This window comes from Mandrillus leucophaeus, unplaced genomic scaffold (genome assembly GCF_000951045.1).
Source record: "Mandrillus leucophaeus isolate KB7577 unplaced genomic scaffold, Mleu.le_1.0 Scaffold4, whole genome shotgun sequence".
Classification (NCBI taxonomy): domain Eukaryota; kingdom Metazoa; phylum Chordata; class Mammalia; order Primates; family Cercopithecidae; genus Mandrillus; species Mandrillus leucophaeus.
The window spans coordinates 13,620,012-13,643,291 of NW_012104253.1; the positions used below are offsets into that span (position 1 = coordinate 13,620,012).

A 23,280-nucleotide genomic window follows, 5' to 3' on the forward strand; every position below is an offset into this window, starting at 1 on the left:
AGCAAAGGCCGCCAGCTGGAGGCAGGCCCGGGACTGCCTGGTCAGCCTTTTGTTTCTTACATTTTAAGAGAACCTGAATGTTTGGGTGTTGATGTAAACTTCAAATTTTTTAATGTTGGCGGCTAATTTTTTTTTTTTTCGAAATAGGATCTTGTTTAGCCGCTGAGGGTGGAGTGGCATGATCACGGCTCACTGTAGCCTCAACCCCCGGGCTTAAGTGATCCTCCCAGCCCAGCCTCCCAGATAGCTGGGAGCGCGGGTGTGCATCACTGTGCCTGGCAACGTTTTTTTTTTTTTTTTTTTTAAATGGAGTCTCGCTCTGTCACCAGGCTGGAGTGCAGTGGCGTGATCTCAGCTCACTGCAACCTCCACCTCCCAGGTTCCTGGCAACTTTTTTCTACTTTTTGCAGAGATGGGGGTTTCACTATATTGCCTAGGCTGGTGTGGAACTGGCCTCAAGCAATCCTCCCTCCTCAGCCTCCCAGAGTGCTGAGATTACAGGCGTGAGCCACCATGCCCGGCCAACTAATTTGTTTTTAAAAAGTAAAATTGTACAGGCCAAATAAGACATGTCTATGTCCAAATCAAGTCCACAAGACGCTGGTAATTTGAGCTTTCTGATACAAATCTCCAGGGAACTCCCAGTTGGGTAATAGTTGCTTTGATGATGGCAATTTTAGTAGATTTACGTAATACACACCATCTCACACTTTATCTCAGGAGGTGAAATTAGAAAGGGGCTTGGAATTGGGAAGAAGAGCTGGGCAGAGACAGAATTTTAGAGCAAAAGTGTTCTAGTTCAGTGGTTTAAACATTTTTTAAACAGCAGAATCCTATTTTTCAAGTGTACACAGATACCACAGCTGTAGCATAGAAGAGCTCATAGCATGATGCTATGTTGAGACAGGTGTCTGAGCTTGTCTGCTCATGAGCTTGCCTGCTCAGTCTCCCTGTAGGCTCAGTGTGGTGGCATCAAGGGTACCCTCCTGGAACCCCAAAGAACACAGTTTGCTGATGGACAGTTTTGTTCAAGCTCCTCATTTTACACATGGGGAAAAAATAAAAAGGCCCAGAGAGGTTGTGATTTTGTTTAAGGTTGCACAGCCTGCCACTGTCAGAGCTGGGACATAGCCCAGGCCTCTGGGCCGATACCTGTTTGGCAGGCTCTTCAGCCCCTTTGCCCTGTGACTCTTCCCCCTCCAGGGTCAATTTCCTGCACCACCAGCTGAAGGGGGAGTACGAGGAGCTGCACGCCCACACCAAGGAGCTGAAAACCTCACTGAACAACGCGCAGCTGGAGCTCAACCGCTGGCAGGCCCGCTTTGACGAGCTGAAGGAGCAGCACCAGACCATGGACATCTCGCTGACCAAGCTGGACAACCACTGCGAGGTGAGGCCCGCGTCGGGGGAGCCTCGGGAAACAGGGATGAGTCCCCCAAGGGGACAACCCAGGACTCAGCCAGGCTGTGAGGGGTCCTCATGGGCATTTGTGCGCGAAGACACAAATGTGTGGAGGTGGCACAGAGGCTGTGGTGAAGCCAGAGGTGCTGACGGGGTCAGTGCGGCTTCTGGTGTGACTGTACACGAAAACCGCCGTCTGACCGTTGCCTTTTGCAGGGTCGGGAGAGGTCCGGTGGGGACAGTTGATGATGTTTTATCTCAATCCTCTTGGCCGTGTCTACGCTGTCTTCCTACATCTCTTCAGTTCCGTAGTCACACTGTTCTAGAGCAGTGGTGTGAAGTCACACTGTTCTAGAGCAGTGGTGTGAAGTCACACTGTTCTAGAGCAGTGGTGTGAATTTGCTCCGTTTGGGGGTGTGGCTGCCTCTGGGACGGAGCTCACTCAGGAGTCCCCGGCTTCCAGAGCCCTCCCTTCTAGTACACAAGGTTGGAAATGGTCTCAAGCAGCAAGACCCTCTCCAGATGAGATCTTAACAGACCCCAGCACACGGAAGGCTGGTGAGGCAGGTCTGGCAGGGAGGAGCACATAGGTCTCACCCCACCTCCTAGACAGCCCCAGGGACAGCTGGCACCTCAGGACAAGGTTTGCTCTTTTGTCAAGAAACAGTCGGCCGGGTGCGGTGGCTCAAGCCTGTAATCCCAGCACTTTGGGAGGCCGAGACGGGCGGATCACGAGGTCAGGAGATCGAGACCATCCTGGCTAACACGGTGAAACCCCGTCTCTACTAAAAATACAAAAAGAAATTAGCCAGGCGTGGTGGCGGGCGCCTGTAGTCCCAGCTACTCTGGAGGCTGAGCCAGGAGAATGGCATGAACCCGGGAGGCGGAGCTTGCGGTGAGCCGAGATTGCGCCACTGCCCCCCCCCGGGGGGGGAAGGGGGAAACCTTTGCCAAAAAAAAAAAAAAAAAAAAAAAAAGTCTCAGACGCCTTTTGTCCAGACCCCTTGGTAGCCCTGTGAGACATCACAAATGAGGAAACCAAGGCGCAGGGTGCACCCACCCGGATATCATGCTGCCCCCTGAGAATGAGAGACCCTGGGACCCTGAGGGCCCCATGGGGGTGGAGGCAGGATGGAGGCAAAGGCCACGGCACTGCCTGTGGAATCCTTGCCCCGGGGGCTGTGCTGTCACAGGCAGGTGTGTCAGGACTTTCCAGGAGGCCTCAGGTCAGGGGCTGCAAGGCAGGCCCCGTGGAAAAGGTCACACTTGTGGTGAAGTGAAGGACTGGCAAGAGCTGGACACGTGTGGTAGGCTTTGCATGGGAAGGACTGATTTGCACAAAAATGGATGGGGAGGCTTTTTGGAAGATGCTGATGGTTCACTCAGGGTGGAACACAGGTCTTGAGAGGGGAGGAGGGAAGGGCTGTGGCCGGGATGGTGGCTTCTGGGGAGGGATTCAGCGGAACTCCAGATCCAGCACAAACCAGTCTCCCCAAACAGGCCGCAGATGGAAGCCATGTTCGTCTCCCTGGGCTGGAGGAGCGAAAGACCACCAGCCAGGTGGCTTAAGCAGCAGAAGTGGGTTTATCCCGCTTGGGAGGCTGGACATCCGTGATCCGTGAACCGGCAGGGCTGGTTTCTCCCAAGGCCTCTCTCTGGCTTGCAGGCGGTGCTCTTTTCTCTCTGCGGGCTCATTCCTAGTGTCTGTGTGTCGAAATTTCCTTTTCTTGAAAGGACATCAGTCAGATCGGATCAGAGCCCACCCTCACCACAGCCTCATTTTAACTTAATGGCCTCTTTATGAGCCCTGTCTCCAAATGCAGTCCCATGCTAGGGACTGGGGCTTAGGGCTTCACTGTATGAATTTTGGGGACATGGTTCACCCTGTGGCAGAAGCGAAGCAGCATGAGTGAAGTGATGAGGGCGTGGCTGTGCTCGGAGCCGGGCTTTCCGCTCCTTCCACCCGCCTCTCTCCAGGAGCCCGTATGCCACATTGGGTTGGTTTGTTGCCCGGCATCTAATGAGGTGGAAGAGCAGCTCCCCCATTGTTACTGGGATGCACTGGCCCTCAGGATCATGGACTTGGGCTGAAGGGCGGGGCCCAGCCGGCTTGGTTTCCTGGGAGCCCCCCGGCCACACAGGGTCTTTCCACTGGGCCAAACCTGAGTTTCCAGGGACGGCCTTTCACCCTACAGACCACTGACTTGCCACGTTTGTGATGTGCCTGATCCCCAAGCCTCGTGCAGTTCTCTACACTGGGGAGACTAATGCTTTATTATGGTATTTGTTTTAATTGTTGCCCAAGTAATATAGCAGTGGCAATCACAGAAGTATTTTTAGTGAAAAAATGCCATAGCCTCACCTTTTCCCTTCCAGTTCTTCTCACTGTATGCATAAATTATGTATAATTACATTAAAAACAGGGAGAATTTTGGTTTTTCTGAAGTCAGAGTTGTAATTGCTAATGGGGTGACGAGGAGGGGACAGCCTGTGTTTCCCACCTCCAGTGCACCAGGCATTTTGCTGTGTTCTCCTCTGTGTTAATCTTTACGGTGGCCCCATGAGCCCATCCTCCTTTCTCAGAGTCGTGCATTGGAATCCAAAGCCTGTGATTTTCTCATTGCCCCCCAATCATACTCTAGAACAGAAGTTGGCAGACTTCAGGGCAGGCACGGCAGCTCACACCTGTAATCCCAGCACTTTGGGAGGCCAAAGCGGGTGGATCACCTGAGGTCAGGAGTTCGAGACCAGCGTGGCCAACAAGATGAAACCGTGTCTCTGCTAAAAATACAAAAAAATTAGCTGGGCGTGGTGGCAGGCGCCTGTAATCCCAGCTGAGACTCAGGAGGCTGAGGCAGGAGAATCGCTTGAACCCGGGAGGCGGAGGTTGCAGTGAGCCGAGATCATGCCACTCCACTCCAGCCTGAGCAACAAGAGCAAAACTCTGTCTCAAAAGAAACAAACAAAAACATTATTGATGAGATTTTTCATACTCTTTTTATTTGTATTAAGCCTTCAAAATCTGTTGCGTATTTTGCACTTGTGCATCATGATTCAGAGTAGCTGCATTTTACTGCTCAGTAGCCACATGTTGCCATAGACATCTGGATTGGACAGAGGGAACTCAGCCATTCCCACGTCATTGGCCGTTTGGCCCTTTCCACGTTTCCACTGCTGTAGATTATACTGCGTTGAACATCTTTGTGCAGTGGCCTTCTTCCTTTGGAAGCTAGGTTCCCAGCAGTGGGATCACCTGGTCCCGTGGTGTCTGAGATGCTGTTGGTCTGTGTTCTAGCTGCTCTCCCGTCTCAAGGGGAACTTGGAGGAAGAAAATCATCACCTCCTGAGCCAGATCCAGCTGTTGAGCCAGCAGAACCAGATGCTTCTAGAGCAGAACATGGAGAACAAGGAGCAGTACCATGAGGAGCAGAAGCAGTACATGTAAGCAGGGAGTCCCCGAACCGCTCTCCACACCCTCACCACAGTTACACGTCCTCAGTCTCTGGACGTCCTGGCTTCCCATGCAGAGAGGACCCCCTGGGCCCGTTGGGATCCTGAGGGCAGGGCACAGACCGGTCACCAGCGTGGACTTCCCTTAGTTTCCTGGAATGTTCTCAGTTTCTAGAGGTGATGGCAGTTGGCTTTTGTTTGCTCTTTCAGAGGTGCTTTCCACCACCAGAAGCTTCTTTTCTCTGCTTCTAGAATTAAATTCACTTTAAAAAATCTTGAGAACACTGAAGTATCTCAGGGAGAATTGAAACTGAAGGCTGGGAATGAGTGTTGTGCACCTGTCCACGTCCCCCTGGATGGAGGGAAGTGGGCTTGGTGTGCCCCAGTTGGCCTCACTCAGCTGGTATTTACGAGGTGCTGGTTTAAGCGTGGGCCCTGTGAGGTGCACAGAACCAGTCCCCTGGTAGCCAGGAACCAGTAGGGAAGGTCAGATGTGAACAAAGCTTTGTCCATTACCAGCCAGATGTGAAGGGTTACATGAAGCATGGAAAAAAACATAGGGGGAGTTGAAGTCCACAGCTACCCCGGAGGGCCTGGGGGAGGCCCATGGGAGGTAGGCCGTGGCAGGTGAGGGGACAGGAAGGTGGGCCGTGGCAGGTGAGGGGACAGGAAGGTGGGCCGTGGCAGGTGAGGGGACAGAAAGGTGGGCTGTGGCCGGTGAGGACAGGAAGGTGGGCCGTGGCAGGTGAGGGGACAGAAAGGTGGACCGTGGCAGGTGAGGGGACAGAAAGGTGGACCGTGGCAGGTGAGGGGACAGGAAGGGGGGCCATGGCAGGTGAGGACAGGAAGGGGGGCCATGGCAGGTGAGGACAGGAAGGGGGGCCATGGCAGGTGAGGACAGGAAGGGGGGCCGTGGCAGGTGAGGACAAGAAGGTGAGCTGTGGCGGGTGGTCTAAGTGCGGGGAATGTGCAGGGGGCATCCGAAGAGAAGGCTGGAAAAGGAGGTGTACGCTCAGCTGTGGTAGCTTCCGTGTCCAGCTAAAGATGTTGGATTCCTGGAGTTGTTTTGGAAGATATACTACTCTAGCAGGGCCAGAGAAGCTTCCAGAAATAGAGGGCAAGAGGACGAACCCTGGTGCCAGGAATCTCGTGGCTCAGAAGTCAAGGAATCAAGAATCTAGAGTGGTTTCTGGATCCTGGCCATGGTGGTGGGGCTGTCCTTCCACGTGATCGGGAATGGCTGGTACTGGCGTCCGGGCAGGCATGGGTGTGCTGGCATCAGTATGGGGAAGGCAAGAAGGGACGTGCTTGTGGTGGGACGTGATCACTGTGGTCACAGTGAACACCAGGGTGCTGTCCCAGCTCTCTGATGTAACGATGCCCCTTTGTTATTCTGTTGGCTTCACCTACGTGTCTAGGGCTGGCGTGCCACCTTCGGGAGGATGGTTTGTATGTAAAAGCACACTGTAATTGTGGGGTGGAAATGACCCTGAAGTTGGCCCTCTATAATCCTGGTGATAAAAATCGCCAGCAGAGGTTGGGCAGGTGCTAACTAGAAGGAGTGTAGGAGCACTCAGGGGGATTATTTGATGACGTTTTTGCATTAGACAGTGTCTACTCCAGGCCAGCGGGTTGGCAGGCTTCCTGGGGCCTGCTCCGGGCCCTGGAGTTTGTGTGAGTCTGTGGGGCCATCCCCAGCCATGAAGCACTCAAGGCTTAAGGCTCAGCAGCACGGCCATGAGCACAGAACACCAGCACACAGATGTCGAGTCAAGGGACTGGGAGCGGAGCGTGGCTGAGATCGCTTGTTACAGGGGCTCACCTCATCGTGAGCTCTTGGGAAAGGCCTTGGTTGGGTCAGGACCTTGGCAGCTTCGAGAATGAGCTGTTATCTCTCATGTAAGGCCTTGTTTTCAGGCCTTGAGGAAACCAAGGGTTTCCAGACCATGAGGAAACCAAGGGTCTGGGCTCTCAAGACCACCCAGCGCTGAGGCAGGAGTCGGCAGTAGTCCGCAGTACCGTGGGCAGCGCTGCTCCGAATGCACTGTGGACGCAGCCCTGTGACTCCCTAAGTGCAAACAGAAGCTTTCTGTTTGTATGAGGAAGGCCAAGATCTCCCCGGTAAGCAGAGGTGCCTGAGCCTGCCCAAGATTCAAGAGATATCTCTTTGGTCCCTTGCAGAGTTCTTGAAAAATGACCCAGCTTCCAATATTTAGGAATTGGGAGATTTGGCTTCATCATCTGGGCATCTGGCTTCTTGGGAGGTCCGCCCTGCTGTGCCCTGGTTCATTCCCCCATGCAGTCGTCTGCCAGCGTTGGCAGCACAGGAGCTCACTGCAGTCCCCACCAGGGTCCCTGGTTTCTCCAGCCCTGCTGTGCTCATTAACTTCTCTTTCTGGCCCCTGAAAGCTTCTGAGTTTGCTTCTGAGGGGGAACAGCCCTGAGTCACGCATCTGACTTTGCTGAGCTGACTTTTTCAACCTCAATGCCCAGGTGGTGGTAATATGTACCCCCCGAACCCCACCCCCTCACCACCGGGGAGTAGCTTCTGCCTGACCCCAGGAGCACCCCACGTCTTGAACAACCTGGAAGGAGAAACCTTGGGTCTTGAGCGTGAGTTCTCAGATTGTTAGAAGTTTGCTGCCTTGAGCTGGGTCCCAGGGGCTTCAGTAAATCTCAGGGTCACAGGGCTCCCTGAACCCACGGCGCTTGCCTCCATTCACGTATTCCAAACTCAGCGACCATGACGGTGATGACTAACCTCATCTCAATCCTGGAAGAATACCAACCCCGGGTGCACAAGATTCCAGGCTGGGCCAATGAGTAAATTCACTTGTTTGATTTAAAACTGGATTGATAGGTTTTCTTTCTCCTGTATTCACAGAGACAAATTAAATGCCTTACGAAGACATAAGGAAAAGCTGGAAGAAAAAATCATGGATCAGTACAAGTTCTATGATCCTCCTCCAAAGAAGTGAGTTGATTTAAGTGTGGTGACATAAAGACAGAACTTAAAAGCTTCCTTTTTTGTGCACAGGGTGAAAGCAGCCATCTAGGGCAGGCCCCACACCGTCCGCTGTGTGGCAGATCACCTGTGACAGATGTCTCCCACATCAGAGAGAGTTTACAATCCTTTCCGCCTGCCTCTGTACTCTGGCTTGTCCTGTGAGGGGCGGCCAGTGCCGGGTGACCCCAGTGAGACACAGGCTTCATTTAGCTGTGGGCCTTTGAAGGGGACAGAGCATCCGTGGTACTGGAGTCACTCAAGCAGGATGGCAGGGCTGCCTTGTCAGGGTTTTGTCTCAGGATTAAACATGGTGTGGACACCCATGTTCCTGGTTTGGAAAGGATGCTCGGGCAGCACACTTGGCCCAGCCCCCATGGTCTTCAAAGGTGGGAACCTTTGGACCACATGCAGATTTTTCTGGATGCACAGAACCTCAGGGTGGCTTCACCGATATGTCTCTTCCCCAGAGAGCAGCAGCTCCTCCCTGAGTGGAGCTGGCCCAGCCTAGCAGTGCTGCCCCTTGTCCACGGCCTGAACCCAAGGAATTGTCCCTTCGGATTGTCCTGGCCCAGCCTTGAAGTCAAAATCTCCGCAAATCCCTTGAGGTCTCTCTGGGAATCCAGAACCACAGAATTTCCGAACCTCAGTCTGTTTTTGGTTTGTGTGTGTGTGCTTTTTGTTTTGTTTTGGTTTGGTTTTGGTTTTTTTTGAGACAGAGTCTCGCTGTGACATCCAGGTTGGAGTGCAGTGGCACAATCTCAGCTCACTGCAACCTCCGCTTCCCAGGTTGAAGCCATCCTCCTGCCTCACCCTCCCGAGTAGCTGGGACTACAGGCATGTGCCACCACGCCCGGCTAATTTTTGTATTTTTAGTAGAGATGGGGTTTCACCATGTTGGCCAGGCTGGTCTCGAACTCCTGACCTCAAGTGATCCACCTGCCTCGGCCTCCCAAAGTGCTGGGGTTATTGGCATGAGCCACCGTGCCTGGCCCAGAACCTTGGTCTGAGTCTTGTTTGACACAGAAATTGAAGCCCAGATGAGAAACTGGAGTGATAATATAAATAGGCACTGTTTAGTTTCAGAGTCAGGGTGAGAGCCCAGGCGGGGTTCTCTTCATGTCACACCAGGATGTCCTCGGTGTCCAGCTTGCTGTGATGTTACTGCTTACTCCTTAAATGCACTGATTTTTAATCAAACAGGCTGCTCTCCTCTGCCCTCTCCACTCACCCAGATTGCTCAGTGCAAGGGAGGAGTCAGGGGAATGTCAGCTTATTTCACTGATGATTAACTTTAGCAGAAAATGAGATTCATGGAAATGGCTTTTTGACAGAAAAATTGCCAACTAAATTAAGCCCGGCATCGCTTCCTTCATTCGGGGAGACTAGAGTGGATTTCTGTCATGATGCACATGCTTCTACCATCCCCAGCCCTGCGCCAAACTGAGAATTAGGTTCCAGCTCCTGAGCCCCAAAAACGATTACCATGGTCATGAGCATCATCGTCCTGAACCCCACGTGAACATGGCCAAACTTCCCAGACTGGGGAAGAACATCCCAGCCCACGTTAGGGAACCAGGTACCGCTGGGCGTGTGTGGGAGGGCTGGCTATGTCCTAAACATCTACTTCTAACTAGGAAGAACCACTGGATTGGAGCCAAAGCCTTAGTCAAACTCATCAAACCAAAGAAAGAGGGTTCGAGGGAACGCTTAAAATCCACCGTGGACAGCCCTCCCTGGCAGCTGGAGTCCCCAGACCCCGCCTCGCCGGCGGCCTCTCAGCCTCTCAGATCACAGCCCGAGAACTCCGACACCCCCCCACTGGGCTCCAGCTGTACAGAAGAGCGCGACGCCCACAACGGGTCTGCGGGGAAAGGTAGGGGCGGCCGCCCTGGCCGTGGTCGGGTGAGGAAGGGGGTGTCCTGAAGGGTCTCTCGCCGGTGGCTGTGCACACCTGTGCAGGAACGTGCCGGGGGTGAGTGACTGCACATGTACCTTCTGCTTAGGTGTGTTATGAGCCAAGTAGAAATGTCAGCATGGTGACCGTTTTGTCCCATAATGCTTTTGTTATTTTATTTTATATTTTATTTTACTTTTTTTGAGACAGAGTTTCACTCTTGTTGCCCAGGCTGGAGTGCAATGGTATGATCTCAGCTCACTGCAACCTCTGCCTCCCAGGTTCAAGTGAGTCTCCTGCCTCAGCCTCCTACGTAGCTGGGATTACAGGCGCCCACTACCACGCCTGGCTAATTTTTTGTATTTTTAGTAGGACGGGGTTTCACCGTGTTGGCCAGGCTGGTCTCGAACTCCTAACCTCAAGTGATCCACCCGCCTCAGCCTCCCAAACTGTTGGGATTACAGGCATGAGCTACCACGCCCAGCAGCTTTTGTTATTTTAGAATGAAAAGCATCATTCATCACGTAGCCAGGCAGATATTTGAATATCCAAAGCTGACATTCGTGCAGGTACCAAAGAGACAAGCAAGGAAGCTTATTTTGAGGTTCCCTCATATGTGCCAAAGATTTGTAGTAAGCCGCTTTGTGCAGGGAGATCCCAGGTGCACTCAACACATTCTCCATGTATATAAGATGTCCTGAAAGCCCTTGGGTGATTCATCTGTTACCACTTTGAAAGGTGGGTTACGACTTCTTCAGCCTGATCTGGCCTTGTGACCCACCAGCCATAGGACACCCTGTGCCTTTTCCCTCAGGGCTGTCCTTTGGAGTTTGCCAGAGGTTCTGAAACAAGAACAGGGTTTCTAGTCATGTATGCTGGATTTCATCACCTTTCAGGAGACACGAAAGCTGTACAGTTACTCTAAATACCACGAGGCAATCAAACGGTACAGGGCCACCACTTCGAATTTGTATTATGCTCTTGCTGAAAGAGCTTTTCTAAATAAGAATTCGATTTTTGTACACACACATGAAAGGAAAATAGGAGCAAGATGAGTTGGTTATGACAATGTCCGTTTTGTCACTGTGGCCACCTGGCCAGTGGTGACTGAGACACCATTGAAACTGCCTCCTAATTTCCGAGATGTTAAAGTATAGGGAAAAAAAATGTGTCTTAGAATCGATTAGACACAGCATTTACCTTACACATTGTTAAATTTTCAGCTTTACCTTTAAATACCATTTTGGGGGGATTGTTTATCCCGAGTCATTTAAATTTTTACAAAGGATACCAGGACTTTCTGAAGACCCAGCCTATGCCTGAGACCCATGAGGTCTTGGAGGCAGAGGATATAGCACTGAGGACCAGCGACAGGCTACCCTGTGAGTGTGGTGTGTGCACAAGCCTTTCAGGGGGGCACATTCACAAGTACCTGTTGTGTCTCCTTCAGATGCAAAAAAAAAAAAAAAAAAAGCCTGATGCAGTTACTCATGCCTATAATCTCACTATAATCTCAGCACTTTGAGGGCCAAGGCAGGAGGATCACTTGAGGCCGGGAGTTTGGGACCAGCCTGGGCAACACAGGGAAACCCCCATCTCTACAAAAAAAAAAAAAAAAAATTTTTTTTAAATTTAGCCAGGCGTGGTGGCACGTAGCTATAGTCCTAGCTGCTCAGTAGACTTGAGCCCAGGAGGTCGTGGCTACAGCGAGCTATCACTCTACTCCAGCCTGGGCGACAGAGTGACACCCCATCTCTAACAAAAATAATGTTCACGCACCTTATTCGGGGACTAATACTGTCATTCTTTATGGGGATGAGATTAGATAGCGTCAGCACCATCAAGACAGGGTGAGAAAAAGAAAAAAATTAGAGGACTCGTGAGTAAACGATAAGCTTAACTTTTTTTAATCTAGAGGGGTTCTGTTGCCTCAGGTTTTTATATTGGCTCCTGTTTAATTTTTGGACGTTTGTCATCTCAACTTGTATTACTGTTTTAAGTGGAATTAATTAACTAGAATCAGTCTGAGTTAGGAAAACTTTCAGAGAAAAAAATGCTTGACTGGTCCAAAGCGATCCATGAGCGAGCAGGTCCGTAACCATGGTCACGATCGCTAGCAGCCACCATGTCTTGGGTGCTCCCTCTGGGTCCAGCACCCTTTAACTACTTTATGTGCTTTATGCATCTCACTGACTCCTAACGACCCTGTTGAGGCAGGTGAAAGTGGCCTCCGCTTTGTAGAGCTGAGAAAGTGAGGCTCAACAATGTGAATGAAACCCTTGCCTTGGGTAAGTGGGACACAAATTCAGGTCAACCACACTCCGGGGCCTGAGCTCTTAACTGCATGCACTTAACTGCATGGACTGCCTCCAGGTAAAGCTGTTTGGGTCCCTGAAGATGCCGAACAAGAGCCTAGCCCTGAACTGGCCACAAGGACACCAACCTTGAATGAGTTGGTCCCTTTTTCTGTGGTGTGAACCACTGTCACCACCAGGTGGTGCTGTGGAGGAAGAAATAATGGAAATCCTGGCATCAACTTTAATCCTACATCAGAAATTGGTTAGGTCGATTAATGTTAATAGAAGACATGTTTAAGAAGTTAGCCCAATTGTCTGCTTTGTTAAGACACTGTAATTTAAAGGCTAAGGAGTGGAGGATTGGAGTGGAGGATGTATATAGAAGATCTAAAAGGAAATCATGATTCTTGGTTTTGAATCATATGCAAAGGAGATATTTAAATTATTTTAAAACTCGTCCTGCCAAAAGATTATTTTAGAGATACAAAATCATTAGTGAATACTTCAGGTAGAGTATTTGATTACAGCGCCCTGAAACGGATCATTGAGTGTTCCCAAAGTCTTTGAGTGGGAACGGGAGGATTGTGTGAGCTGAGCTGTTAGGGACCCTGTCATTAAAATGGATGAGTAAGAGAAGCTGGGCCCTAAACTAATAAGCATTCGTGCTTAATAATTTGGCACACTGAAACTGAAAAATCATCTAAACCTTGGCCCCTTGGGCAGTATGTAATTCTCCTCACGTGCTGAGGAAATAAGTTATTGGCACTCAGGTGCCTTTAAATTAATTGAGTCAGAGCACAGATGATTCCTGAGCCCTGATTCTGGTCTGAGTACTGTGTACTGTTTTCATCTTTCCTGGGCAAGATGGGATTCTGATTTCTTAAGTACATTTAGCTAATTTCGATTCATTTGTCATTATTGTTCATTTCATTTATTTGTGTTTTCTTTTTTCCTTCCTCCTTTGGGTTATCCAATTGGTAACAATTTAGCACCTCCGCGCAAAAAGAGTCCCTTTTTGAAAAGCAAAAACAAGGACAAAGACAAGTCTCCAACGACCCACCCAGCTCTCTCTAAACGCCTGCGGTTCTGGTCTTCCTCCGACATCCCATCCTCTCCTAACGAGCCTGTCACTTTCTCCGACATTGGAGATTTCTAATCCCTTTCCTTTATCATGTGTCTGCATTGTGTATCCTCCTCCATTTCCAAAATTCAAACAAACAAAAAAAGCCAGCGTCTAAAAGGCCAGATGGCCGATAGCGGACCCCTCCTCCTGCCCCCAATTTCAAGCTTAAAGTAGCCAGCGTGGATTCTGATTTCAAAATAGAAGATGAGTTGTCACACTCCCTGGACCGTTTCTTCAGCACAACACAGTTTTAGGGGGAGCCTCAGGATATACGTGCACATGTCCTTGGGCCAGGATGTCCGTACTAAGTAAGTCGAGTGGCCGTGCCCCTCTCCCGTCTCTTGCACCTGCGAGCTTATGTTTTGCCCGTGTGTCAAGCAGCACTGGCGGGTGGTTGCTGCACTTTCTAAAATATACAGCCTCTGTCAAGTGAGGGGTTTTTTTAAGACTTTATTTTTAAGCAGCTAAATTTAAAACTGCTGCCCTTCTCTCCTCTTCCTTTGTCAGAGCACTGAATTGTGGGCCTTTTCCGGTAAGGCCCTTATAAAATATGTTCTGTTTTGAAGGATTGATTGTTCCGTTCAGACATTTTGACTAATTGGATTGATTTTGCCAGCCAGAGTTCAGCCCAGAGTGAAGTTTTATGACTGTGCTGTGGTTTTCTGACATCTTGGATGCTGAAGTTAAAACAGCAGGAGACAGAAAGAACATCAGCACACAAATCATGCCTCGAGCAGGGGAAAATGCCAGCCGGCCCGCAAGGCCGTTACCGGCGGAGCATTTCCTGTCTCCAGCCATCCCTGGACCACCTCCGTTATTTTTGTCATATCCTGATACCATCTGTATGATTACCTACAAAAATATGATTACCTACATGTTTTCCCTCACGTTGATTCACAGTATGTAGTTAAATGTATTAAAAGGAAAGATTAGTATCAGTCCTGTAAGTGGAAAACACAAGTATCATCATAAAAACAAGGTAATCGTAAGAATAAACACGTAACTACTAAAATGTGAGAGTTAACGTGCCACTGACTTCATCTCATGAGCCTCGCTCTGGGAACCTGGGCTGCCGCGGCGCCGGGTCCTCCAGACCTGTCTCCTGCGCACGCTGTTGGAATTGTGCTTTCTCTGTCCGCTGCTCATGCTAACTGTTCGTTCATCTCCGCCTCCCCCGTGGATCCTTGTTTTAGCTTCACCTGTAGGATGACCTGTCCCGATTCATTCCACCTGTCCCAATTCATTCCACCTGTCCCACTTCAGGCAGACTTGAGTCTTGCTTCTCATCAAGGTTATCTATCAGAATCCACATTTCCCCTTGACTTCAAATCATCAGCTCTGGGCGCTTAAAACTGCACAGTGAACCCAGACTGGGAGTGACGGGGAGGGCAGACAGCTGCACGGGTGAAGAAGCCGAACTGCAGCAGTGAGTCCTGGCTCTGGGTCCGTGGCCGTCGGGGCACACAGAGTGGGACGCTCTGCAGAGTGCTTCGTCGGCTCTTAGGAATGCCAGCCGTGTTCATTTTTATCTTGTGTTTGGAGAGCCTGTCCTCTTTCCTGTGGGATAGTTGGTCTTACGGACTGTATTTTTTTATGATTTTATATATGATATGATTTAATTTAATTTTGACCGGTTTTTGTTCATGGTAGAAAAGTTAGAGATTGCAGAAAAGCACAAGATACAAGGTAAAGATTTTCTTGCAGTTAGAGATTAAGGCTTCCCTTTTTGAAAACACAGAATATTGTGAGGCTAGCAATAAACTTCTATTTGAAGTCCTTAGTGAGTCCAGTCGGCAGGACCTTCGGATCCTCAGCTGCAGGTTTTGGAGCTGGCAGATATCTGTTAGGATCTTTGGAAGTCAGGGATTCGAGTTCCAGACAGTGTTACACAGGAGATGTGTCCTAGAGTGAGTATGTGTGACTTTTACCAGCAGTTTATCCCCTCAGGGGCTCCCTTTGTTTCCTCCCAGCCTCTCAGGGCTGGCAGTGTGACCCCAGCATTAGAGCCAGAGCCATCCTCAATGGGGCCTCCAACACCCGCCTGAGGCCAAGCCCTCTCGCCCCAACCTGCCCCACCAGGCCCCTTTTAAGTCGCAGCCCGAGAGCTGTGGCAGCCCCGCTTTTGTCTCTGTGGTCCTTGTGCCCTGCTGCCCTGCTTCTAGGCCATGGTGTGGTTGTCCACAGGGCACAGGACTTGGCAGCCTCATTTCTCAATGTCCTCTTCTGCCTCAGGCCCTGGGGATCCAAAACCAAAGCGAGGCTCCCCGCACAGAGGCAGCCTTGACCGCACAGATGCCTCCACCGATCTGGCCATGAGGTCCTGGCCCTCGGAGCTGGGCTCCCGGACCTGCTCAACTTCAGCCACCACTACAGCCCCCTCCAGCTCCACCCCCATCGCCCGGCACCCGGGCCGCACCAAAGGTGAGTTGCGAGCCCTTCCAGAGCCATGAGCGTCAGGCCTAATGTCCCTTCCGAAGGCCCCAGGCTCTCGGAATTCAGAGGAGTCGCTCTCCTCTCAGTCTGATAGGTGGTGAGCAAAGGGGTGAGGCCGCTGACAAGCTTTGGTGGCACAGATGCGGCTGTGTTTACCAGCCAAGGACTTTGGGCAGGAAACCCTCCAGAGGCCTAATTGCAATGGGGCCTCAGAACCCACTGCCACCACCAGCATTCAGGAAGTGAAGGCACCAAATAGCTCCAGAAGGGAAGGGAAGGTGGGCTGAGAACCAGAGTTTGGGCTAAAACCAGGCAACTGCCATTGCCCTACCTTGGTAAAAGTTTGGAGTTTTTTTCTCGAGAGAAGATAAATTATATATTTTAAATTTTTGTGTGTGTGTGTGTGTAGTTTAAATTTTTTGTAGAGATGTGGTCTCATCATGTTGCCCAGGCTGGTCTCAACCTCTTGGCCTCAAGCAATGCTCTTGCCTTGGCCTCCTAAAGTGCTGGGATTACAGGTGTTGAGCCACTACACTGGGCCAAGAAAGGATAGAGTCTCTGAACTGGAAGTTCACTGACACAGTTGAGGCAAGTGTTCTGTATTAAAATCAAATGGGTTCAGTGAAGGATTTACGAACTCCCTGTTTCCAGGGTGCCACGAGTTCACATCTTTAGGCATGAGATTAAAATATTCTGAGTAATCTCATTAGCCTGAGAGAGTCCCAGCAGAATGGCTCAGTCAGATCTTACCAGGTGACACTCAAATCAGAGATAAGAGAAATGATTGCACCCAAGAAACAAGAACAGGATGCTATAAAAAAAGCAACAGGGAAGGGAGGAGCATTTGGGAATTTAAAATATGCAAAGAGAAAGGAAGAGATAATGCTTAAAACCGAAAAGGGCATTCCCCTTATAATATAAGAGACAGGGAAATATCCAGAGAAACAGATGAAGGAGTTGAAAGTGATTGCCTCTGGGATGTTAGAAGTCTGAGAGAGCAAGAAGGGGTTAATTTGCATAAATAAACCCACCCACCTGACTCTTGAAGCCTTGGGCGTGGAGAACCTTGAGTCTGATCAACAAAACAAAGCAACAGAGACAGGGTCCTGACCTCAAGGGACGCTCAAACTCCAGATATCCATTGCAGGTGGGCACGTCACCATCTCCAAAATGGAGACCCCGTTGTCAGTTTGGAGGGGATCCAGGGTCTGCTCTCAGGTAGAAACTAGCAGGATTGAGGCGTGGGACATTTCCAGTTCTCAGGGAAAGGCCGAGTGCTTGATGGTCCGTGGTTTCCAGGTGTGTTTCTGGTCAGGAGCCGTTGGTGCAATGTTTAGTCCCCAGGAATTCAGCCTGTCCCCTCAAGGGGTAGATTCTGATTTTGCCTCTTTTTTTTCCTTCTTCCTCCTGCCACCTGAAGACAACTTGACTGCTGAAAGCAAATTGCTCTCAGGGCTGGCCTCTGAGGCTGGAAGGGGCCCCCCAGGATACTCAATATTCAGCTCTTTTTATATCATCCTTAGGCCAGAACACACCTTTGGTCCACACGTCCCAGTCACAGCAGAGGTGGAAGAGTGATTTAAAGGGGATGGGAATCGGGAGTGTCAGGGTTGCTCAGCAGGAGAAATAGTGGAGGGGTAGGAGAGGCAGGTCCCAAAGGCAGCACCTGCACACCACGCCCTCATCCCAAGAGCTGGAGCTGCTGGGATCCAGGTGCCAGGCGAGGTGGCGGGGTTCCCTGTGGATGAGGGATGTTCCGTAACTGTGACTCACCAGCCTCATTTTCACCTTAGCCTATAACTCAGATGACAACCTCTGCGAGCCATCCCTGGAGTTTGAGGTCCCCAACCACAGGCAGTACGGTGAGTAGGGAGGGTGCTGCGTCTGCGTTTCCAGACTGGTTTTTATCCATGGTACCTTTCCTTTAAGCTGAGTCCTGTAGGGGAGTCCAACACCAAATGAAGGTGGGAATGGGGTACGCATTCTTCCTTCCCCTCCTCAGGGGGCTGAGCATGTAGCTTCTACTCATATACCTCCAGTGGTGGGAATTTGCTGCCTCCCAAGCATCACAGTTCTGGAAGCACTGACCTTTCCTCTTCATGCCTTCAAGCACCCTTCCAGGTTGGCCAGGAAGTTCCAGTGGCTCAGGTGGGGAGCATTCATTTCAAGAAGGTCCCTTACTGTCTTCACTTGGCTGCAGTTGCCCACAGTGGCTCTGAGGCGTATTTAGTCTTGGAAATTGTTAGAAGCACTTGTCATTTGATTCGGGCATGTTATAAATTTCTGCAGAAGGGAGGCAGTAAACAGTACCTGCCTTCTCAGAAATTAAAAGCTGCTTTGCTTTAATTTTTGAAAAGCAACCCTAGAAGTGTGAGAAAATAATCCTAAAAAGACCCTTAGAAGTTTACATCGATTTCAGTTTACTTCTGAAAGGCTTGGTAAGTGTAGGAGCTGGCATCACCTCCTACCCCTATCCACGGTCTAAAAAGCTTGATGATGTTGACATTCTTACAGTCTTCTACTTGAGTAAAGAACTGTAATGAGGCCGGGCGCGGTGGCTCAAGCCTGTAATCCCAGCACTTTGGGAGGCCGAGACGGGCGGATCACGAGGTCAGGAGATCGAGACCATCCTGACTAACACGGTGAAACCCCGTCTATACTAAAAAATACAAAAAACTAGCCGGGCGACGTGGCGGGCGCCTGTAGTCCCAGCTACTTGGGAGCCTGAGGCAGGAGAATGGCGTGAACCCGGGAGGCAGAGCTTGCAGTGAGCTGAGATCCGGCCACTGCACTCCAGCCTGGGCGGCAGAGCGAGACTCCATCTCAAAAAAAAAAAAAAAAACTGTAATGAAACAATTGAATGAATGGGAGTCTTACATCTTTACGCTGAGTGGAGGCTAATGCAACAGGAGAAATCTGCCTCGTGTGCTGGGGGCATCTCCCTGAGCAGCCAGATTTGTGATCAGTCAGCTAACCATAGGAGCTTTTTTCATAAATGTTCTGTTTCCTCTAGCTTCTCTGAGGAAAAAGAAGGGAAAAGGATTTGCGTTGCAGTACTTGAATAAACAATGGTGCTTTCAGACCGTTGATTGCTATCACCGTTTCCTTGTACTGAAATTTACTTCTTTTTTAAAGAGAGATGTGCATTTGTTTATTTCACATTGTCACTGCTCAGGGAGGGGACCGATTCTGTTTTTAAGCTATTCACTATCACCAAGTATGTTTTTGGCTCAGTTTCAAACATGTTTGCTAGCAGGTGTTTTCTGGACAGCTGCTGTTTGCAGAGCACCTCAGCCCTTGGAACCAGGTGCCCCGTGGACCCGGGAAACCTGAATGAACTTGCGTTGGTGGCCTAGCAAGCAGAGGAACCCCAGGTGTCTCTACAGGCTCCTGAGGTGGCTCAGCTCAACGCCTGCTGGGTGCTGGGGGTTGCAGGGACAACTGAAATGCCATCCCTGCCACGGGGGTTCATAGCACAGCAGCATGGACATGTTCGCTCTCGAGATAGGGCCGCTGGAGGAGTGACCCAGGAGAGGCCTGCGGGCCCTGGAAGGGATGGCCTGCCCTCTGTAGGGAATGGTGCCAGCCTTCCCCAAAGTCTGCAGTGGGGTGGCATGGCAGAGCCACACTCAGGCAAGCACCCACTGTGGCCAGGAGAGCAGGTGGGCAGGTGCCCTCAGCACCATAAGCCTTGATTTTCTTCCTTTGGGGCAGATGTAAATTTAAGGCAAAGGTCACAAAGAAACTGAAGAACAGCAAATATCCAGGAGAAGGGAGTGCCCCCTTCCTTCCCAGGCCCCTGGCACCTGCTCCCTGTGGGTCTCCTGACGTGACACCTCACTGGTTACAGGTACACGCACTTACACGTGCACACACATGGTCCTGAACAGCCCTCATCTTTCTTCCCATGGCCTCGGCTGAGGCTGTCCGCATGTGTTCCAGAAAGCTCTGTGCGGTAATAGAGGAGGACCCCCCCCACCTCAACCTCTGGTTCACCCAGAGCAGCCTTGTTTTGTCTGCCCTCTATGCTGGCGTTCTGTGTGAGATTTCCTCTGTGGAGTTGTGTGAAGCGGCAGCCCCAGGCCTCCTACACGTAGAAAAGCAGAGTTGTCATCTGTTGGTGGCTACTTGTTCTGTGTCCAGCACTCTGTTGGGGAAGCCAGGCTTCCTCACTGGAGCGCAGACGGAGTCCCAGAGTTCCTCCTTCCTGAGAGCACTGGGCCTAGCTTTGGCACAGGATTGTGTTAGTGCATAGTTTTTCTCAGATGGCTAATCTGGGATATACCTGCTCATTGGCTTTCTGATTTTAACACTGCCATTTCCTTTCAGTGTCGCGGCCAAGTAGCTTAGAGAGCAGTAGAAACACATCCAGCAACAGCTCACCTCTTAACCTAAAAGGTAAGTCTTCTGCTTCTGTGTGGCACAGTGGCTCACGCCTATAATCAGCACTTTGGGAGGCCCAAGCAGCTGGATCGCTTGGGCCAGAGTTAGAAACCAGCCTGGGAAACATGGCAAAACCCCATCTCTACAAAAAGCAAAAGATTAGCCAGGCGTGGTGGCGCATGCCTATGGTCCCAGCTACTCAGGAGGCTGAGGTGGGAGGATCGCTCGAGCCTGGGAGGTCAAGGCTGTAGCAGGCTGTGATTGTACTACTCCATTCCAGCCTGGAAAACAGAAGCGAGACCCTATTTTGGTTGGGGGCAGGGGAAGTGTATTGGTGGTTTGGCTCTGGGCTCAAATTATTATAATTTTTAAAATACATAACTAGGGGTTTCAAATACATTCTGATGCATTCAGAGGCCACACTGTACAGTTTCAGGCACAGACTGGGAGTTAGAATGGGTTGGGGTTCAGCTCCCTTCTCCCCCGAGCAGCACTGAGAATGCAGGCATGTCACAGGTCTCGAGTCTCGGTTACTTCATCTGTAGAATGGGGAGAGTAACACTAGTTCCATTCTACTGTGGCCACAGAACAAATCTGGAGGATTTTGATTCTTGGAACATGTATAGTTTGTGTTAAGCACAGAATGTGGTCTTTCTTCATGAACCTTCCCTGTACATTTAGCCCCTAGCATGTAGCAGGTGCTGAATAAGCTTTGAATACATGAATGAGCGAGTGCTAACAAGGGCAGTGCCTTGCAGCCAGTAATAACTTAAACTTTAGCAGAAGCTTTCCACTTTTATCTCAAGGTATTTTGTTTTTAAAGGCAAAGTGAAATTCAAAAGGAGTCCGAAAGATTCTTTAGTTTTCAGTCTAGGGGAAGTAAGCCCTGGGATTTTGGGCAGGGGTTTCTCTCTGATAGTTTGGAGTGGGCCAAAGGCAGCACGAAACCTCTAGAAGCCATCAGAGGGCTGCTGAGACTGATGAGGGTCCTCTGTCTCCTGCCTGGACACCCAGGCTCCTCCGAGCAGCTCCATGGCCGGTCCGAGAGCTTCAGCAGCGAAGACCTGATCCCCAGCAGGGACCTGGCCACTCTGCCCCGGGAAGCCAGCACACCAGGACGCAATGCCTTCGGCCGCCACGAGTACCCCTTGCCCCGGAATGGGCCCCTCCCACAGGAGGGTGCCCAGAAGAGGGGCACAGCTCCTCCCCACGTCGGGGTGCGGCCCTGCTCGGCCTCCCCCAGCAATGAGATGGTCACCTTGGAGGAGTTCCTGGAGGAGAGCAACCGCAGCTCCCCCACCCACGTGAGTGACCCGGACAGAGACTTGGCCCGTCTCTCTCCCTCGCTGTCTCTGCCTGGCTCGGGATCATAGCTGCAGAAAGGGATGGGGTGGGGGTGGCAAGGCCTAGGCACAGAGCTGGCTTGGACGTGAGAGGCTGACTAGAGCACTAGCTGGCAAGTCACCGCAAGCCAGCCACCAGCCCCTGACCTCGGAGGCTGCTCTTCCCTGGGTCTGGGAGGTGAGCCGGCAGAGCCTGTGGCCGGCACCAAGGGTGCGTGGCCAGCACCTGACTTGCAGGGCTAGGGTCTCACGCTGGGTTTCATGGCAGAGCTCTGAGTCCTCACTTACCCTGCATTTTCTCCAGCAGGGGCTGGCAACCTTTTAAGGACCTTGAAAGGGCCAGAGAGGAACGATTTTAGGCTTTCTGGGCCTCACAGTCTCTGTTGTAGCTACTCAACTCTGCCCATTCGAGAAAGCAAACACTTGATCCTATGTCAGTGGATGGACATGGCTGGCATCCAGCAAAGCTTTACTGTGGACACTGACATTTGAATTTCATATGATTTTCGCATGTTGTGAAATACGTTTTTACAAAATTTCTTTTTAACCAATTAAAAATGTAGCAACTGGCCGGGTGCAGTGGCTCACGCCTATAATCCCAGCCTTTGGGAGGCCAAGGTGGGCAGATCACCTGAGTCCAGGAGTTTGAGACCAGCCTGGCCACCATCTCTACAAAAACTACGCCCATCTCTACAAATAAGCAGAGTTATAGAGACACCTGTCTCTACAAAAAATACAAAAATTAGCCGGGCGTTGTGGCAGGCGCCTTTAATCCCAACTACTCGGGAGGCTGAGGCAGGAGAATCATTTGAACCCAGGAGGCTGAGGTTGCAGTGAGCTGAGATTGCACCACTGCACTCCAGCTTCGGCGACAGAGCGAGACTGTCTCAAGAAAAAATAAAAATAAAAATGTAGCAACTATTCTCACCTTGCAGAATGTACAAAAACAGGCAGCTAGCTGGATTTGGCACCAGCTCTGCAGCTCCTCACCCTGAACACTGCCTGTTGACATCCTCCTGCCACCTCTACAGGTCTTCATTTAGCTTTTTTGAAGCTGCACATACATCTTTAAAGTGCTCCCTCTGAATTTCGTCACGTGAGCTGTTGGGTTACTGAGTGAGTGTAGTTCACTGTCTGCAATTGAGCCCTTCTGAGGATTCTTAAAACTTCAGTCTTTTTTAATCTTTCCATCTCACTCCCCTTAAAGAAACACATTTGGACTTTGTCTAGCTCTCTGGTAAACCCTGTGACCTGCATTACTAGGACACAGTGACACAGAAAAGCAAGTATGTGTTTGATAGATATTTATTGAGCACCTACTATCTTATGTTAAGCAGTGTGCCTGGTGCCTGCTCTTGAAAAACAAAGCAAACCAGTTCATCAGCAGGTTCTTTGCCTGCATGCGCCGTGCCCAGCTTTGCAGTTGACACAAGAGAAATATGAAACATGGCCCTGGCCTTCCTTCACTTAAATATTTCTGTCTCCCAAGCACTTACTGTGTGCAAAGAGCTGGAGAAGCCAAGCTGAGAAAAGCAAAGGAGGGCCTGTGCTCAAGACGTTAGCGGTCTAATGTTGTGGTTCTCAAACTCCGGCGTGCCTTTGAATCGTCTGGGGGCCTTGCTAGACCACAGAACCCATTCCCTGAGTTTCTGAATCAGTGGGTCTGAGGTTGGGCTTGCTGACAATTTGCATCTTTATAAATTCTAGATAATGGTCTTGCGGCTGGGTAGGCACCATGGTTTAAGAACCACTGGTCTAGGCCAAGCGGTGGCTCACGCCTGTCATCCCAGCACTTCGGGAGGCTGAGGTGGGCGGATCACTTGAGGTCAGGCGTTCGAGACCAGCCTGGCCAACATGGTGAAACCCCATCTCTACTAAAGATACAAAAATTAACTGGGTCATGGTGGCAGGCGCCTGTGATCCCAGCTACTCAGGAGGTTGAGGCAGGA

At 50.7% G+C, this 23,280-nt stretch overlaps 1 protein-coding gene across 1 annotated transcript in view; it reads left to right on the forward strand.

Annotated features, from left to right (window-relative positions):
* CCDC88C (coiled-coil domain containing 88C) overlaps positions 1-23,280 on the forward strand; it is a 151,800-nt gene that overhangs the window by 124,229 nt on the left and 4,291 nt on the right. Inside the window, exons 24-31 of the mRNA XM_011991814.1 lie at positions 1,204-1,390; positions 4,697-4,842; positions 7,736-7,825; positions 9,493-9,731; positions 15,405-15,593; positions 17,399-17,467; positions 19,935-20,003; positions 21,003-21,292. Coding sequence (XP_011847204.1) covers positions 1,204-1,390; positions 4,697-4,842; positions 7,736-7,825; positions 9,493-9,731; positions 15,405-15,593; positions 17,399-17,467; positions 19,935-20,003; positions 21,003-21,292 — 1,279 coding nt within the window. The remainder of the gene's footprint in view (positions 1-1,203; positions 1,391-4,696; positions 4,843-7,735; positions 7,826-9,492; positions 9,732-15,404; positions 15,594-17,398; positions 17,468-19,934; positions 20,004-21,002; positions 21,293-23,280) is intronic.